This window comes from Myxine glutinosa, chromosome 3 (genome assembly GCF_964187855.1).
Source record: "Myxine glutinosa chromosome 3, kmMyxGlut1.1, whole genome shotgun sequence".
NCBI classification, from domain to species: Eukaryota; Metazoa; Chordata; class Myxini; order Myxiniformes; family Myxinidae; genus Myxine; species Myxine glutinosa.
The window spans coordinates 155,161,852-155,182,088 of record NC_136263.1 but is presented as its reverse complement, the minus strand read 5'-3'; the positions used below and the strand labels follow the sequence as shown (position 1 = coordinate 155,182,088).

The window sequence follows — 20,237 nt, the reverse complement described above, 5'->3', positions numbered from 1 at the left end:
CAGTTTCCTGGAGTACCTGGGTTCGATTCCTGGTCTGTGCATGTCATTTTCCCACATATATCAATTTAATTATTTAATCCTGTTCATTAATCTAAAATTACATAAGGAGATCATTTGACCCTGTTCTCCATTATCTTATTGGCTTCTTAGTATTTCTGCTCAAGATTGTAATACATACAAAAGCTACTAATGTGTAATGTACATTTGACCATTATTACACGACCTAGATGGTAGAGGGAGCTTTCTCATACTGCAATAACTTTCATGAAGCTAATTCCACTAAAGTCTTACTAGAGATCACTTTCAGTAAGAAGGATCGTACAGGATGAACGTACATCGTTTTGTGCGTCGATAAGCTGCACGTTGTGGCTGTCGATCCACAACACCATGTCCTGGCTCCAGATGCGCCCCTTGCGCTGCAGCATGCTGAGACGCCGCATCCCGACCAGCACTGCACGCTCCCCGTCCGAATGCTCTGCCTCGAACATCATCAGATGCTGGGGTGGTTATGGGGACAGCGTGATAGGCCTCTTGTCTATATAATACTGCATATACATCTGCCCTGCGGCGAAGGAACATGACTAAAAAGACAATTATTGTTCATTAATTGATGATTGAATAGTATATAGCATCGCATTCGATTTCAGAAAGATAATAGGCCCGGTGGCATAAACTCCTTTAACCTTAAAAAAAACGAGAACAATGTGACTGTGTCACCAATATGCCTCTGCATAGTCCCACAACGGGTAGATGCCATCACTCTGCATATGTATGGGTAGTGGATCACGTTTGTGAAGTTTCGTGTTGATCGGATAAGGTTCGTTTTTCTATCCAAGATGGCTGCCAAACCATGTGAACTATGACATCATTATTTTCAAACGATATGCAACAGTGCTGTTGGATGATATTTGTAAAACTTCGCATCAATAGGGTGAGCGGTTTCAGAGATATAATTATATAATATTTTCATTAAATCCAATATGGCTGCCAAACCATGTTACCGATGATGTCATAAATGTAATATTTCAATACAATTGGGTCACAGATCAATCTTGTGCATGCAATTTCAGATTTTTAGGATAAGGAATTCGATAAAAACATTTTTGGCTGGTATACCACTTCTCCTATGATGACATCATTATCATGCTTTTGTTCCCCATTGGGAGTACTTGACAATGTGCCAAGTTAAAAAAAAATCCATTTAGCCGTTTCCGAGAAATAATTTTTTCATTATTTGCTTTTATCCAAGATGCCTGCCATACCACGTGACCTATGACGTCACAATTATCACAAAAACATTCTGCATGGGTGTCACTCCTACCCTGAAAGTTTCGTCTCAATTGAGCATGTGGTTGCTGAGAAAAACGAAGTTTAGCCCGTACGGACGGACAACCCGAAAAAATAGTCCAAAAAAAAAAACTCACTTTTTTTTTTTCGTTATTATTATTCTTTTATTTTTTTTGATGCCGCCGCCCATAAAGTCGCCGGAGGCATTATAGTCCAGGAGCCCAGAAGGTTTATTCAAGGGAAAAGCGCCGGAAGGTTTGACCTCATGGGCTGATGGGGTCATCCACCGACATCACAAAAATGCATTGCTGACGGGTCTGACCCGTGGCTTTCCCCCCGAAATCACTCTATTAGTGACGCCATTGCCGAAAAACCTATTTTGCTCAATATCTGGAGAACTACGCATGATAATATCACGAATAAGGTGTCTATACCTATGTTTACATGGTCAATCATTACACTGACACCCACATTATTGTCATCATATTGCAAGGGAAATTTCCATCTTGAGCTGGCCTTCTTTGGAGCCCTGGGAACCTTCCTGGCTGATTCTGGGGTTGAATATCTGCTCACCGAAGCTGGTGTCTTGGCTGAGGGCTCGCTTGCTGGCTTCATGAAGGGGAAGTTTTTATAACAGATGTACCAGGATCCACCAAATTCTTGCTGCTGTGATGGAACGAGCACTGTTCTCTAAGTACCTGGAATTAATGGAAGATCTGGAGAGATCCCTTGCACATGAAATTGATGTCTGATAGCGATAGCACTGTCGAGAACTGTCGACGTGTCACTGAGAATGCCGCATTCGAGGACCTCATGAAGAGATACGAGGTCTTCTTCCATGACGCCATCAATGGAAAATATGGAGGAACAGCATCATACTGGGCTACCTATGTATATTTCATCAACAGGGTGTATCGACAGCTGCAACGGGCCGTACGGATCAATGATGTAGATGGATACATCCATATCCTGCCAAGTGTGATCGAAGTCTTCTTTGCTTTGAACCGGCCAAATTATGCAAGAAGGGGTTCCCTCTATCTCCAAAAACTCATGTAAATGGACCCCAAGGCTCGAGAGATTCTGGAAGCTGGTGCCATGTCAATTCGGCGTACAAAGAAATCCTACGCCAGGTGTCCAGTTGATCTGACATTTGAGCAGACTGTCAACAGGGATGCTGCTTCTCCCATGGGAGGCATTACGGCTTTCACAAATTCTCATAGTGCCTTCAGGAGGTAGTCCATCACTCTCACGCAACGTAGCATGGCCCTTACAGAACTCTGTGAACTGGTCAGTCTCCAACCAGGGGAGGAACCAGCTAAACAGCTGAGGAAATGGAGAATTGAACGTGACAATGCTGACATGAATGCCCTCTCCAACACGTTAGACAACACATGCAACCCATTCGCCACTTATTCTCCTGCTGATCTCATCAATGTGTTATCAGGGAGAGCAGCGAAGGAGGAGACCAAAACATTATTTTTATTTTTTTTAATACAGAATCTAGGCTCGTGAAAGAGCTAACATTTATTTCACAAATAAATCAAACAGACAAACAAAATATATAAAAAGAGGGAGCGGAAGACAAGATGCGGAGAGAAGGGGAAGCACACAAACACAACATTTGAGAGCAGGGAGATGTGTGGGAGGGAGATGGCTTGGGGGGAGGAGGCATGGGAAGGGGGGGGGGGGGGTGGGAGAAGTATAAAACACAAGGACACCAAGGACTTCCAAGACAGAAGTTGGTATTTCAAAAAAGTGGATTTGGGGTGAAATTAGCGGGGGTAGAAAAGATCAAGGTTTTGGATGGGGGAAGATAAGAGATGGTGGTGAACAGCTGTTTTAAAGACCTGGAGGGTGGAGTGGGATTGAAGAGAGTGAGGGAGTTTGTTCCAGAGGTGGGAGAAAAGAGGTATGAAGGAGTGAAGGTGAGCAGAGAGTCTTGATTTTGGCAATTTAAGCATAAGAGGGTTGCAGGCAGATCTTGTGCGACCTGCAGGAATATTTGGGGGACAGAGCACAGAGAGAGTTGGGGGAGCAAGGCCAGAGAGGATAGGTAGAAGACGGAAAGACCACCAACCTACCTGCGGTGAGTGAGTGAAAGGCCCTTGGAGTTAGCTTCATCGCGGGAGATTCCAATGATTCTGAATGCTTTGGTTTCAACAGCGTGAAGACGAGCTAGGTGTGAGGCAGGAGCACCAGCCCAGAGGGGAGAGCAGTATTCCATTTAGCTGCGGATGAAAGCCTTGTATGTGGTGAGGAGCTCAGGTGTGCCAAGGAAGGACTTCGCACGATGGAGGATGCCCAGTCGGCGACTGGCTTTGGAGGCCAGATTTGAAATGTGGTTTTCCCAGGAAAGATCATGGCAGATAGTGAGACCTAAAAGCTTGAGTGACAGAACTTCTTGGCGAGGATTATTCAGAAAGTGGATGGGAGGGTTGTCCAGTCGGTCTTTTCGGAGAGACATCGTAAGAGTGTAAGATTTGTCAGGATTGAAAGACATGTTCCACTTGTTTGCCCAGTCTGTGATTTTGTCCAGGTCTGCAGAGAGTGAGGAGGCTGCAGACCGCCGATCTGAGGGATGAGGAATGGAGCGACAGAGAGTAGAGTCATCAGCAAAGAGATGGAGAGGATTTTCAAGAGAGTCAGAGAGATCATTGATGAAGACCAGAAAAAGCACAGGGCCCAGATCACTGCCTTGGGGAACTCCAGCCTGAACAGGAAGAGGAGATGAGAGAAACCCATTCAGGGCCACACTGACTACGACTAGAGAGGAAGTCCACCAGCCATGCGTGTAGATTTCCATGGATACCAAAGGAGGAGAGTTTGGTGAGCAGAGCGGGGTGCCAGACCGTATCGAAGGCACGTGATATGTCAAGGGAGACAGCTCTAATTTCCTGTTTGGCATTGAGGACCTCCATCCATTGTTGAGAAAGCAGAAGCAGCATGTCAAGAGTAGAGTGACCAGGTCTGAAACCAAATTGATGATCAGAGATCAAGCCATTGGAGAAGAGGAAAGATTTCATATCCGAAGCAATGATGGATTCCATGACTTTGCTGATAATTGGGAGAAGGCTGATTGGTCTGCAGTTGCTAGGATCTGTTTTTGCACCTTTTTTGTGCAAAGCGGTGATGTTGGCTGATTTCCAAGCAGATGGCAGATGTCCTTGAGCAAAAGAGAGGGTGAAGAGAACAGAGAGAGGGAGTGAAAGAGCGGAAGAACAGGATTTTAGGACCCGTGGGCTGATGCCGTCAGGTCCAGTTGCAGAATCAGAGTCGAGGGTTGACAGAAACGTTTCCCCCTTGTCAGGAGGAAAGGACACAGAGTCCAGGAGCAGCTGGGTACGACTGGGTACGGTGGGTACAGAGAAGGATGGGTTTGGGACACAAGATTTAGAGGCAAACACAGAGTTGAGGCATTCAGCTTTTTCACGTGCGGAGTCAGCCGTGTAGCCGTTTGAGGTGAGGGAGGGGATGGAGGGGGAACAAACACCAGAAACAGATTTGACCAGACGCCATCAGGATTTGGCAGAGGGAGACAGATAAGAGAGTTCGGTCTTGAGAACGGAGAGATATTGTTTCCTGGCTCTCCTGAGGGTGGACACACACTTGTTTCGGGCTTTGTGAAAGGAAATGAGATTTCCTTCCGTTGGATTTGCTTTCCAGGGGACGAAAGCAAGTTGTTTCTGGGCAACAGCCTCACCACAAGATTCCGTGTACCATGGACAGGAGGAAGGGTATGACAACTGAAGACGAGATGGGATAAATGTGTGCATGAGAGAGAGCAATTTACTTTGGAAGAATTCCCAGGATGAGTTGATGTCAGAGGCGGTAGAGATGGGAGACCAGTCCAGATGATTGATGGCTGCTTGAAGACCGTGCCAGTTGGCCTGAGTGAAATGCCAGACTTGTCGCCGCTGAGGAGGCTCTCTGAGAATGGTCAGAGAGATGTCCACTTTAACAAGCACATGATCAGATGAGCTGATTGGAGCAGAAGAAGAGCAGCAGACAGCAGACAACATTCCTACTTGGACCACTGGAACGGGGGAAAAAACTTAGACTTCCGTTCGAGGATGAGTGTGTAGTCGATGGTTCACGGTTTCTGAAGCCCGTGGCATGGATCAAAATGTTTAAATTTGCTGCAGAGAATGTGAAGCAATCTAAGACCGCAGCACGAAGAGCGAATGCGGCAGAGGGAGTCAGGGATGTCTTTGGACGAATCTTAGCTGTTGCTGCTGACAGGCGATGCACTTGATCTGCATCACATTATTAGCTACCCGGTTAGTGAAGTACCACTTTCTCTTGCCCATAGCGATGGAACTCCCCTGAAGACGGACAAAGCATCTCTCACAAAGAAATTTGAAAGCAGACAGGAAGTGTTTCTCGATGACACCAGTCTTCCCCCAATAACAGCCAGTGATTGATGGCGGTATTATCCTCCACGAAACCGTGCTGCAGCACAGCAAGTCCACATATGCAACCATGGCAAAGGATCTTTTGGCAAAAGTATGTTTGTATCATGGGGAGCAAATCCATTTAGTGCTCGACAAGTACCAGTCACTATCAATCAAAGATACCAAATATAATACCAAGATACAATACCAACTTGATACCAAGTCACTTTCAACCTGTGTCGTTCAACTACTCCTCAATAATTCATCATTACTGGACCTGACCAGGCTCAGCGACAGAGTGGCACAGAGTTACTCAAAAGTGGATCATTCAAGGAAGAGTTTGCCCGGTTTGTAATGGAGGAATGGAAGAAGCTCCAATATGGTTCAATTCTTGGAAGAAAAACACTGTGTGTTTCACATGGTGGTGTGTGTATGGAGATGAAGAACAACGAGGATGATGTGCTGCAAATAGAGGAACCGAATCACCTCCAATGTCGACATGAAGAAGCTGACGCACTCATTGTCTTTCACGCAAACAACATTTCCACTGGTAACATTCTAGTAAGGTCCACTGATACGGACATCTTCATCATTCTGCTTGGGCTTTCTGGAAGGTCGGAAGGGATCAACATCATCATGGACTATGGATCTGGCAACCACCGAAGGTACACTGATGTCACTAAACTAGCTGCCATTCTTGAGAAGAAACAGACTGGTATCACTGAAGCACTAATCGGCCTTCATGCCTTGACTGGTTGTGATTTCACATCGTGTTTCTACAGAAAGGGCAAAGTGAAGCCCTCCAGCGGATGGAGTCAGATGCAGCTCATGTGATGGCATTGCGATCTCCAACAGCTGAGGAGGTAAACGTCCAAGCTGTTACATCCTTTGTCTGCGTGCTGTGTGGCTTAAAAACCTCTGACATTAATGAAGCCAAATACAAGGCATTCAAGCGAATGGGTGGTGGTGACGAAAAGGATCCCCTTGCCAGAATAAAGAAGATAAACTGTGCCTCTCTTCCACCGTGCGCCAAGACACTTGGTAATCATATGAAAACAGCCACAGTGATTTTGCCACAATAAGAAAATCCACAGTGAAAACAGCCACAATGCATTTAATCTCACACTCTTACGATGTCTCTCCGAAAAGACCGACTGGACAACCCTCCCATCTACTTTCTCAACAATCCTCTCCAAGAAGTTCTGTCGCTCAAGCTTTTGGGTCTCACTATCTGCCATGATCTTTCTTGGGAAAACCACATTTCAAATCTGGCCTCCAAAGCCAGTCGCCGACTGGGCATTCTCCGTCGTGCGAAGGCCTTCCTTGGCACACCTGAGCTCCTCATCACAAAGAAGGCTTTCATCCGCAGCTCAATGGAATACTGTTCTCCCCTCTGGGCCGGTGCTCCTGCCTCACACCAAGCTCGACTTCACACTGTTGAAACCAAAGCTTTCAGAATCATTGGAATCTCCTGCGATGAAGCTAACTCCGAGGGCCTTTCACTCACTCACCGCAGGCAGGTTGGTGGTCTTTCTGTCGTCTACAGACTCCTCTCCAGCCTTGCTCCCCCAGCTCTCTTTGTGCTCTGTCCCCCAAATATTCCTACAGGTCGCACAAGATCTGCCTGCAACCCTCTTATGGTTAAACTGCTAAAATCTAGGCTCTCTGCTCACCTTCACTCCTTCATTCACCTTTTTTCCCACCTCTGGAACAAACTCCCCCACTCCCTTCAATCCCACTCCTCCCTCCAGGTCTGTAAAACAGATGTTCACCACCATCTCTTATCTTCCCCCATCCAAAACCTTGATCTTTTCTACCCCTGCTAATTCACCCCAGATACACTTTTTCGAAATTCCCACTTCTTTCCTGGAAGTCCTTGCAGTGTCCATATGTTTTCTACCTCTGCCACCTCCCCCCAAGCCCTCTCCCTCCAAAAGTTCTCTCGATGTCCCTGCTCTCAAATGTTGTGTTTGTGTCCTTCGCCCTCTCTCTCCCCATCTTGTCTACCGCTCCCCTTATTTTGTGTTTTATGTGTTGGTGTGTGTCGGTTTGACTTTTTGTGTGATTAATGTTAGCTCTTTCACGAGCCTCGATCTTGTATACAAAAAAAAGAAAAAGAAAAAGGGAACACTATGTGGCAAGAATCTGGAAGAGAGCTGATCAGACAGATCCAACTGGTGGGGTGAGTCCGACAAACTATGGATGGAAGTTGTCTCAAAACTGCTTTGAACCAGACTGGTATCCAGGAAGTTCAGTTCCAGAGTCCCTCACAGTCACAGGCCCACATGAGGATGACGGGGATGGCGTGGAAGATTAATCAGTAGATGAGGAAGAGTCAGATAATGCTTGGAGTGAGGACAGTGATGAGAGTGACGAAAGTGACAGAGAAGACTCGTAATGCCAAGAGGACATCAAGTTAATTATGTGAACTGCACATTTGCAAGTTTTCCATATATCGTTGTTCGGTAATGGCGTCGCTTAATGAGCGGGTGGGCTACACATTTACCTGGAAAACTATACATTTTCTAGCAATAATGCGGGTGTCAGTGTAATGATTGACCATGTAAACATAGGTATAGACACCTTATTCGTGATATTATCATGCGTAGTTCTCCAGATATTGAGCAAAATAGGTTTTTCGGTAATGGCGTCACTAATTGAGTGATTTCGGGGGGAAAGCCACGGGTCAGACCCGTCAGCAATGCATTTTTGTGATGTCGGTGGATGACCCCATCAGCCCATGAGGTCAAACCTTCCGGCACTTTTCACTTGAACAAACCTTCTGGTCTCCTGGACTATAATGCCTCCGGCGACTTCATCGGCGGCGGCATCAAAAAAATAAAAATAATAATAATAACGAAAATTAAAAAGAGACTAAAAATCGGGCCAGGCATTTGTGAGTACACTGTGGCCCAAATTCATGTTGTAGGCAATTGCTTATTTCTTCTTTTCTTTTTTTTCCAAGATTTTTTCAACGCTAATTCAATGTACAGGTCTCAGGTAAAATAAGTTTTGTTCTCAGGTAAAATAAGCCTGCTGTAATGCTCGAGCATTAGCTGACCTTCAACCAAACACTGATGTGCCTGGGCCGGGGTTGAGGGGTGGGGAGGGCCGAGGGAGCGGTGATTATATACGTTTGTTATTGCCGAATGATGCTGATATTATTATTTATTAGTAGTATTAATGAATATATTGTTACAGACGTGGCTTGGATGTTATTTACCGAGCGGTTTTATGGTATGACCACGTCTGCACAAGTTACCCGATTGTGCCCGAACGTTGACTAATCGCGCTATGCTAGACCAATGAAGGAAAAAGAAGACACACGGCTGGAATTAATACGACACGACACCAGGGATACGGTTCTCAAAGGTTGTTATTACAATAATGCGGAAGGTTTAGATTACAGGGACAAGAGGGAAACATAGGAAGGTGGGCACTTAAACACACTTATATTAACCCCAACAGACGACAGATAAACGGGACAAGGCTCACTCACACGGGGTTTGATGGCAAGGAAAGCGGGTAGCGATCGCTCCAGGTGCACCTGGGCTCAGGGCAGGATCACGTACGGTCCAGTTTAAGAGATGCGGTGGAGGTATTGCAGCGCTCGAGGGGTGGCGACTTCTCTCTCCAGGCTGGGGGCGCATCTCTCGTCACATCCGGCGCGGGGCCGCGTATATCCGGCGGGGAGTGACACGCCCTCGGCTCGTTAGCTCCGCCTCGTGGAATCGGCACGTTGCTTCTCATTGGGTGCGTGCGGGGGGTTTACCAGGCTCCGCCCTTGACGAGGAGCTGACAAGGAGCCCCTTCGTGGTAACCCCGTGGAGCGCATGGTCTGGAGCTAATCGAGCCGGTGTGAGGACGCATCCTCCCCCGCTCCGCCGCCATCTCCTCTGTTGTTGTTGTAATTGTTGGGGAAGAAGATGGAAGGAGGTATGGGAAAGGTCCTAAACTCACTACTGATGCCATATAATCACATTCTGGTGCAACGAAGAGTCATAATTAATGGAGACGAGGCCTTAACTGACATAGAATAAGAATAACTAGGAAGATGTCCGAAAGTTGTCTACGTGTGGTGCGGTGGACCTGGGCACGACATTTAATGGGGGAAGAAGGGGAAGGTCGGCTCTACTGATTGTTATTTACATGCAATGGGACTAGGGAATGGGGGATTGGGGAAAGTTGGGGAGTATTGGAGAAAATAGGGGAATATTTACAAGCGGATATGGAGGCCAAATTCCATATTCGCAACATTGCACCCTTCTCTACCCTCGGGGCGTCCCGACCCGATAAATTTTTACCTACTTTAGTGTGGCACGCAATGTAGTTCCCTCTACTATTAACTCTACCCTGAGTGCGACAGTTTTACAGATATTCACAAATGAGTAAATATGTCCCCCTGCGACGTTGCACCCTTCTCCTCACAGAAACACACCCACAGGATAACCGAATCCGGAAAGAATTCGCAAACTAAACATACAGCCGGTAGGGAGCATTATTTACAAGACTACGCTGCTATTTACACTACGATCCAGGACCTGTCTTTGGAGGAACACATGCAGATGTTATGCATAGAGAGAGAGCGCTTGCCAGCATCGATACACCAACCCACGAGTGCTCTGTGGCCGACGGCCTTTAATAACGTGCAGAGCACCCTTTCCCAGCATCAAAAGCACCACCCCACCACACAGTCAGCACCATCCGGTGCAGTCACCATTGTTCATTGGTATAAAAATAAATTCGACAACCCCTAACCCTGCAGGTGTCTCTTGCTCTTCTTGTGGTGCACTTGGTGGTAACTAAAAGTGGTTCACCTGCATGGCATAGGTGCCACGTTGACCCATAGGTCCATCCCCGGGTGGTGCTTGGCCGCAAACGAACTGCGGTCCATTGTGGGTGGCCACAAACATTGCGGTCCATATGGTGTATCGATCCCGGCAGCAAACAGCGAAAGTGCAGGCCCACAACTGCGCAGCCAGCACCTCTCTCTCCTCTCTCTCTACCCCAAAGCCAGATCCTCGGAGGTGGGAGACAAAAGAAGAAACAAGTGAGTAAGGTGGTAAGGGCGCAAAAGTGCACGCAATGTACGGTGATGCACACTGGGGGCACATGGGAACCAGGTGAGACAGGTACGTTCCTATCGTACGCCCCCCCCCACCAGGTAACCTACATGGCCCCTCCCTTACCCCTTACTGCATCCACAAAACACAACACTACCCATAAACATCTACTTTACAAATCGACAAACATCCCTACTGTCTTCCCCGTTCCTCCCATAAACCAAATTCGTCTTCTCTCCCTCCTAACCAATCAAATTTGCCATTTTCAACTCTCATCAAAATTTGCCATCTCCAACTGCACATCAAAATTTGCCATCACCAATTCATCATCAGTCCCTCCTAAGGAGGGAGAGACGGAATCACCCCAATGTCTCATCCACGTCGTGATGCGTCTCACAAATCCACAGCAATCTCATTTCCTGCACACAGAACAAAGAAAACACAGGTGTGGAGTCATCATCATCACCACAGGTAAGTGGCTGCGTATGGTGCGACAGGTTCTTCAATCCTAACTATTTCCTAAATGACTTTAACAACTTTACACTACCCGGGGTCTTTCTCCGGCCAAACCATTGGCCCTCTTACTCTATGGGTTCTAAAAACCAATTCCCATTGGCCAACCTGTGGTGCTTTTCAATTTGGGGTCTCACTCCCCCGATTCATCTCCCGGTGCCCTCGCACAATTTCTGGGCTGCGGCGTGTACCTCTCCCAGTGGGTCTACCCACCTGCACACCTCCACCACTGCAGTTGCCTCCGAGCTTACCTGCTCCTTACCCTAACCTAACTACCTGGGGAAGGCCCTCTGGCTCTCTCCCCACTCCGTGCCCTCTCTGGCACTGGGCTGCCCGATCCACACCCGGGATCCTCAGGCACCCACTCACAACTACCGGCTCCCAGAGCCCACCTGCGGCCTCACCTGGCCGACATCCTCACAGTGGTGGAGTGCCCAACCAACTACACACACTAACAGGCTACACGCCCAGCCATTTCCACAACACTAATGCACCCATTCACAACACCATTCTGCAGCCGCACCACAAATGCCAATATCCAACCACAATTTACCTGCACCCTCTACCTAACACTTACACTACCCGCCCCGGGTGCTCGTGAAAGGGGTCCACTCTTCCCCCATCCACACCTTCGCACCATGCACACCACTCCGTACCACTCACTCCAACTCTCTCCACACGCCTGTACCTGCACACCTGTGCTCTCACACCTGGTGCCACCTGCACCCTTCTCTCCCCAAGCGCATTCGCGCTGATCCACACACTCACTACTCATACACTGCTCCACACACCTGTCCAATTGCACACCTGTGCAATCACACCTGTTCAATTCTCACAAACACGGCATCATCTCAGCTAACTACTCCCTTCTGAAACTTGCGCTTCCCAGTCGTCCCTTTAAACTATTGCGCTCCCTCGTCATTATCATCCATACTAATCTACCTGCGTCCCCACTACAGGTATCAGTCACTAACTAATCTTAACGTTACCTAAGGTCATCTTCTCTAGATCCCTATCAATATAACCTAACCCACCCGGGCTAGTTTTCACTGCCATACACCCCATAAGCTATTGCTCCTTTGCCCCCCCATGGGAAGGATGGTGGATTTGCCATCCCACCACATCGGGGGTCTCTCACTACCAATTTTGCACATCAAATTTCAACAAATCAAAAATTTGCCAATCATCTGCCAATCACTGTTGCCAATCCCTTGCCAATCGTCAAATTTTGTTTTTCTCTAATTTTGGGTCCAAAACACTAACCTCATCACCCAGTCGACTCACTAATACCTCTCGGTGCGCCAATCCCTGTCCAAAGCCCGGCTTCGTAAAGCCAAGCCATGAATGCGGGTTGTTCTGTGCCAGCGGCTGGATGCGTCCGGCACTCGGTGCAGGGACGGGGGCTTACCCGTGCCGAGATCCCACGCATCACCTCGGCGTGGAGCCATCCAATGTCCCGATCTCGACCTGCCGGAATGCCTCAACAGAAAGTGGTCGCCATGACGACCCTTCCTATCCAGCCGCCCGCTCCGCCTATTGGAGCACAGACGTGGCCGTTCAAAGCGAGGCCCAGCGTGGATCGCGCACGGCGGTTCTTTCGAACCCGCCGTGGCTCGGATCCCCGCTGGTGCTCGCGGCACGCGAAGCCCGGCACGCACCGAGGGCCCGCTTCGGCTATAAGTCGTTCTAAACTCTACCCCTTCTAACATCGATGCTTCACCTGGACGCTTACATCCCGCAGCCCGTTCCTTGCTCACACATCCAGCCGTTTCCATGCCCCTCGTACCGTTCCTTACACACCCAGGTACACCCATTCCACTCACCGCCTTGGTCACACACCTGACCACCGAACACTTTGGCACACACTCGTTGGTAGCACACCTCACCAATACACCTCTTCGCGCCCCCTCCTCGGTCACCTCCTCTGTGACAATCACAGGTGTGCTCTCATTCGCACACCCAACCACGTGCCTCACCACCAACTCCAGCGTGCATTCCCACTCACGCTCTACCATTCCAGGTGTGCATCCTTCCATCCCAGGTGTACATCCTCGCTCACCTGTCACAACTAACTCACGCTCCATGTCACTCTCACTACTTTCACCTCCATTCCTGACAGCGCACTCACCCTTACTCTTGACAGCACACTCTTTCCTCATGCACCTGTCCGTCACACACCTTTCTCGCGCACACTCTCCCGTTACACCCTCTGTAACACTCACCACAGCTGTGCATTCTTCCTTGCCTTTGACAGCGCACTCTTTCCCCATGCACCTGTCCGTCACACACCTTCCTCGCGCACACTCTCCCGTCACACCCTCTGTAACACTCACCACAGGTGTGCATTCTTCCTTGCCTTTGACAGCGCACTCTTTCCCCATGCACCTGTCCGTCACACACCTTCCTCGCGCACACTCTCCCGTCACATCCTCTGTAACACTCACCACACCGCGCTTCCATGTGCCCCCTCGCACACGCGCTACGACCGACTCACTCTCGCCAGCACCCTCACTCCTTGGCACGCACTTTTTCCTCACACACCCCAGAGTCGGACTTTCTCGCACACCTCCTCTTTCGCACACCAGACCTGTCGCACACTTCACCAACGGCCTCTCACGAACACCCGGGTCTATCTCGACCCCCAAGCCTCTTAAATCACCTGGCGCATCATACGCACGACCATATTGGTCACCACTTACACCGGGTCCTCTTCCTCTTCGCTTCTCCTCCATCACCTGCGAATCCCTCATCCGGTTAATGAGCACATCATCACGATCCAAACACAGACTTTGGACCAATTCTTTTATCTCCTCTTTTATCTCTTTCTTATCCCCTCTCCGTCGCTTCTTAATTTCGCTCACCCCTTCTTCCACTTCTTCTAATTTGTGCCTCACCTCTTTTATTCCCCGGTACGTCTCCTCAAGCTCATCCTCTAAGGCTACCTTGACCGTTTCCATGTGCGTCCTCACCTGCCGGTCCTTCGTCTCCATTACCTCTATCACCTCATCCAACCTCGTTGTCAGTCCCTCACGTACCATCTGACATTCCCTCTTTGTCGCTATCAAGTCGTTTTTTATGTCGTTTTGTGTCGCTTTTAACCCTCCTAATACCGCAGTGTTCCTTTGAACCTGCTCCACTAACTCCGTTTGTCCCACCGTCAGCTGCTCCACCTCCTGCGTCAGGTCCTCTATGCCCCCTTGTAACTTTACAGTCCCCTTTCTCACCTCCTTCTCCATGTGCTCCTTACAGTGCCTCACCTCCTCGCGCACTCCTCCGACCTCCTCACTCACTCCTCTTCTGATCTCCTCTCCCATCACTTGCATCTCCTGCCCAGATGCCACCCTCATCTGCTCCATTTCCTCCCTGTGAGCATCCAGTTTGGTTTCTACCCCCATTCTGACCCCCTCTATCTGCTGCTCCATTTGTTTAACTTCCCTTTCCGCTTGGTCCCTCATGTCCCTCAATTTGCCTTCCATACTGTTTTCTAACCCCTCTAACCCATTTTTCACTCCCTCTATTTGATTCTCTTGAGCGGCCATTCTGTTTTCTACCCCCGTTAACCCATGTTTCACTCCCTCTATCTGATTCTCTTGAGCGGCCATTCTGTTTTCTACCCCCGTTAACCCATTCTTTACTTCTTTTATCCCGTTGTCTAACCCCTCAAATTTCTTTTCTAATCCCTCACCGGTACCCCTCATTTGGCCCTCCAATCGCTCACCCTGAGCATCCATCCGGTTCCCCATTACCCCCATTTGGTCCTCCAATCGCTCACCCTGAGCATCCATCCGGTTTCCCAACCGCTCACCCAATCGCTCATTATCAGCCCTCGTTTCCTCCCTCATTTTCTCGCTATTCTGGGCCATAAGGGCCTTCATTTGTATGAAAAAAAGGCCCCAATCCATCGGGGGCGCTGCCACGGTCGCTGGCGCGGTGATCAGCGAGGCGCCATTTTGCGCGCCCGCTTCTTCGTGCGTGACGGCGCTATTTTGCGAACCTGCCGCCCTCACTGCTTCGCTCTCCTCCTGTCCCTCATTTTGGTCCTGGATCGACCCTACCTCACTCTCCTTTACCGGACCCCAGCTGTCTTGATCCGCCATAGCGCGACTTTCAAAATTCGGTTTTTATTTTTTATTTTCGTAAAACAAATTCAAATTTCGCCGTTATAATTTCGCGCGGGAAACGCGCTCCGAATCGATTCGGTCGAACGCCGTACGCGCTCCGGCTCGATTTTCCCTCCCAAAATTTGGGCCTAACTAATTTAGTCCCGGGTTCGAATTCCACTCCTCGACACCAATTGTTACAGACGTGGCTTGGATGTTATTTACCGAGCGGTTTTATGGTATGACCACGTCTGCACAAGTTACCCGATTGTGCCCGAACGTTGACTAATCGCGCTATGCTAGACCAATGAAGGAAAAAGAAGACACACGGCTGGAATTAATACGACACGACACCAGGGATACGGTTCTCAAAGGTTGTTATTACAATAATGCGGAAGGTTTAGATTACAGGGACAAGAGGGAAACATAGGAAGGTGGGCACTTAAACACACTTATATTAACCCCAACAGACGACAGATAAACGGGACAAGGCTCACTCACACGGGGTTTGATGGCAAGGAAAGCGGGTAGCGATCGCTCCAGGTGCACCTGGGCTCAGGGCAGGATCACGTACGGTCCAGTTTAAGAGATGCGGTGGAGGTATTGCAGCGCTCGAGGGGTGGCGACTTCTCTCTCCAGGCTGGGGGCGCATCTCTCGTCACATCCGGCGCGGGGCCGCGTATATCCGGCGGGGAGTGACACGCCCTCGGCTCGTTAGCTCCGCCTCGTGGAATCGGCACGTTGCTTCTCATTGGGTGCGTGCGGGGGGTTTGCCAGGCTCCGCCCTTGACGAGGAGCTGACAAGGAGCCCCTTCGTGGTAACCCCGTGGAGCGCATGGTCTGGAGCTAATCGAGCCGGTGTGAGGACGCATCCTCCCCCGCTCCGCCGCCATCTCCTCTGTTGTTGTTGTAATTGTTGGGGAAGAAGATGGAAGGAGGTATGGGAAAGGTCCTAAACTCACTACTGATGCCATATAATCACATTCTGGTGCAACGAAGAGTCATAATTAATGGAGACGAGGCCTTAACTGACATAGAATAAGAATAACTAGGAAGATGTCCGAAAGTTGTCTACGTGTGGTGCGGTGGACCTGGGCACGACATTTAATGGGGGAAGAAGGGGAGGGTCGGCTCTACTGATTGTTATTTACATGCAATGGGACAAGGGAATGGGGGATTGGGGAAAGTTGGGGAGTATTGGAGAAAATAGGGGAATATTTACAAGCGGATATGGAGGCCAAATTCCATATTCGCAACAATATGCTTTGTTGCAATGTTATCATTGTTTTATTTATTTATTTTGTAATTAGAATACCATGCTGCGGAATGACCTATTAAGCTGCTCTATACACCTTAACCTGGAGTGCGTATAAAACATGGGAATTCTTCTGGATTCTTAGCGCAGTCCATGAACTTAATAAATTCAGGAGATCACGATCATTTGGATGCATCACATTCCACATTAGACAGATCCAATATAATTCCACAATGAGACACACACACACACACACACACACACACACACACACACACACACACACACACACACACACACACACACACACACACACACACACACACACACACACACACGTCTCCTTATTGTAAGATTATGGCCATATGGAAACCAAAGAAAGTGACCATATTTCCATCCATGACGACAATGTCCATTTTTGCTGCCAACACAACATGGAATTAACGCTATCAAAAGGTAACACCTGCCAACATAGTAGGGAGATAATGGGGCTTCCAGGACACCCATGTATTTAGATGGGACTTTTCCCCAAACTGCCCATTTTTCCCCCGATTACCGCGACACCCCCTTCTCCTTTTACATGTAAGTGAATGGGGGAGTCCTTACTTAACCTCCAAGGACCACGCGACATTCAAAATTCCTCATTGATCCTATGAATATTTGCTCATTTTCTAATTTTTTAAACAACTCCATTCTCTTATGGAACTCATCCCCATCTAGGATATTGATAAACTTTACATCAAGTACCTTTCTCTGTGCGTTTATAAAATGATATGTTTCACGGAGGGACCTGGTCTGTCCTCCTCCCGATCCACATACCATTTTAAAATTATAATATTTATTATCCGGTTGATAACCATCAAAGTTCTCACTCCACTCTAATATATTTTTCTTCCCGCCCTCCATTACCCCACTTAACAAATGAATACATTTATCCGTCTTGAGGACCTTCTGACCCTCTCAACCTCTCGGATCTGGTATTTCTCACACTCATTATGTTTTCCATTTATATACCAAGGTTGATTACACCTCCACCCTTTAGTCTGGTTAATACTTGGTTCTATCATTTATTTATTTATAAAAAAGGCGGCGGTAGCCCTTAAAATCCCTAACCCCCCTTTTTAACTTATTACTTATATATATATATATATATATATATATATCTTATCACTTATATATATCTTATCACTTATATATCTTATCACTTATATATTATCACTTATATATCTTATCACTTATATATCTTATCACTTATATACTTATATAACCATAAGGGAGACTATCAATTCCATTTTCTAAAATATATCATTTATCATCATATGCTCCTAGTGCTAGTTTATTTATCTCTTCTGAATATAATTCATGCTTATAACTCCTAATCCCTTTTACCTTTCGATATTGTTCCCCCCCACTCATCAAACATTGATAATAATGACCAAAATTTATACTTTCTTTAATTACATTTTTCTTAATCCCCTTGAGCTTCTGATCACACTTCTCCACATTCCCAACTCTATATTTATACGCATAGGCCTTTGCTCTCAATGCTATGAACTCACTCAGAATATTTCCACCAAGCTCATCCTTGAACTTTCCAATCACCTTTTTATTTTGATTCGAGAACAGCTGACTCGTAGCATCATAGTTGCTTGTATTATAAATTACAGAATCAGCTTTCATATCATCATAGACGTCATCTGTCTTGATACTCAGAATGAAGCTGTCCGTATCCATATACATCAACATGACGTTATCATCATACTTTGTTTTCAAATTCTCATAATAATATTCATACATCAGTAGTTTTGATAGATCGAGAACAGTAGTACCAATATAAATCGGTTTATCCATCTCAATTTCTTCTTTCATCATATGAACAGCACAAAAGTTTTCTGTAAAGATTTCAACACGCTCAAAGCTCGGTCTTTTGATTAGTTTGGAAGTTTGTTCCCAGGAAGTTGTCAACTTGATATTTTGTCTCTTTCTAACATTTTCCATAGTCTTCCCAAACACTGCGTTATTCATCAACTTATAAAAATCTTTCTCAAAGTCAGTCTTTCCAAGCATTCTCTTTCGAGTGTTAAAATCAATATATTTCATTAACCAATAACTCTGTTTGAATTTCAGGACCCGATGAACTTTCTCAACAATTAGACCATGTTTCACAAATTGTAAAAGATTTCTCTGATGTAGTACATAGTTCTTCTCATCAAAGAATGTTGTTAAAAGTTTTTCTGTTCTTGATTCCTTATCAAATGATTTCTGATATTCACTCAACCACTCTGGGTTTGTTAATTCTTTCTCACACCCGAAAGGAAGATCTTTATGTTTCTCAAAGAGTTCTTTTGGATACTTTAGATCAACCTCCAGGAAATACCCTTCTTTCCTTTCATCCAACTCTTTTTGTGTTGAACTCAAAATCTTTTCTAGAACACCCTCATAATCACTCTCCCATTTCAATCCTCCATAAGGTTGTGCTTGGGACATTGCCCACCCATAGAGGTTGTTGGCATCATAATACATGAGATAGGAACTATCTTTCTTTGGATCATAATCTGGAAGATATTTGTTATTTGCTTTTGAATATCTTGATGAGCAGACTTGTGAAATTCCCCCTCTCTTTGCTCTCTCTATCATCAGGAGAATATCAACATCGGTTATCAAATCCAAATCTTGTTTAGTCATTTTTAGCATAGCACTCCAAGCAAGACCCGGTGCTGTGAAATAATGAGCAGGGTCCAAGCCATATCCAGAAAGACACACGGATCTAAATGCTTCGAATACATCTGCTAGAAGAAGGACATCAGTCTTGAGATAGAGATCATGATAATCACCCATATTATTGATATTATATTTTTTCCAAACATTTTGAGCATGTACATAATCATCATCTGAAACATTGCTATTATTTAGAATATTATAAAAATCTTCTTTTGAAGGAAGTTTCTTTTCACCAAATCTTTTAAATGAATCCATATAGTCAGTCGTACGGGTAAATTCCCTTTTGTGTTAGGAGTTCCGTATCCTCATAATTACTCTCCAAACATGGAAATTTTTTCAAATTTTTAACTAGGTTAGCAAGAGGACTAGCCATGAATTTATATGTATCCAAGAATCGAATTCTTGTAGTTGGTCTTGTTGGAATGATTTTTGTAAAGGAGATGTATTTTTGATCTGTACTTGGAATAGCACTGATACTCCCAGGAGTCTTTGACAACTCTTTAATAAACAAGTGTGTATCATAATGAGCGTTGTTATGAAGAAAGACAGGAATGAACGAGGGGAGTTTATAATTAATATTACAACTTTGATGAGCTGGACCTCTATATTTACCAGTGAGATGACAATGATCTCTAACCTTCAGGCTTTCACCAATTTTCTCCCCACAAATATGACAGGCAGCCTTTGGCTGTCTAAATTCTCTTTTTTCTTTACTTGTTAAGGACATTGGTTTCTCTCATTATCGTGGTTAATCGAACACAGTCTTTTTCTATTCGTTTCACAAACTCCTCTGGGGCATTTGAGCCTCTATACTCCTCTACCTTGTTATATTCATCACCAACGGATGATTTGATATAATAACAAAATCCGCAAGGAGTATGTTTTTGATACTTATTTGTGTATGATT

At 46.5% G+C, this 20,237-nt stretch overlaps 1 protein-coding gene across 1 annotated transcript in view; it reads right to left on the bottom strand.

The window, feature by feature from the left end:
- LOC137423113 (epidermal growth factor receptor kinase substrate 8-like) overlaps positions 1 to 20,237 on the bottom strand; it is a 240,726-nt gene that overhangs the window by 174,634 nt on the left and 45,855 nt on the right. Inside the window, exon 3 of the mRNA XM_078774688.1 lies at positions 336 to 497. Coding sequence (XP_078630814.1) covers positions 336 to 497 — 162 coding nt within the window. The remainder of the gene's footprint in view (positions 1 to 335; positions 498 to 20,237) is intronic.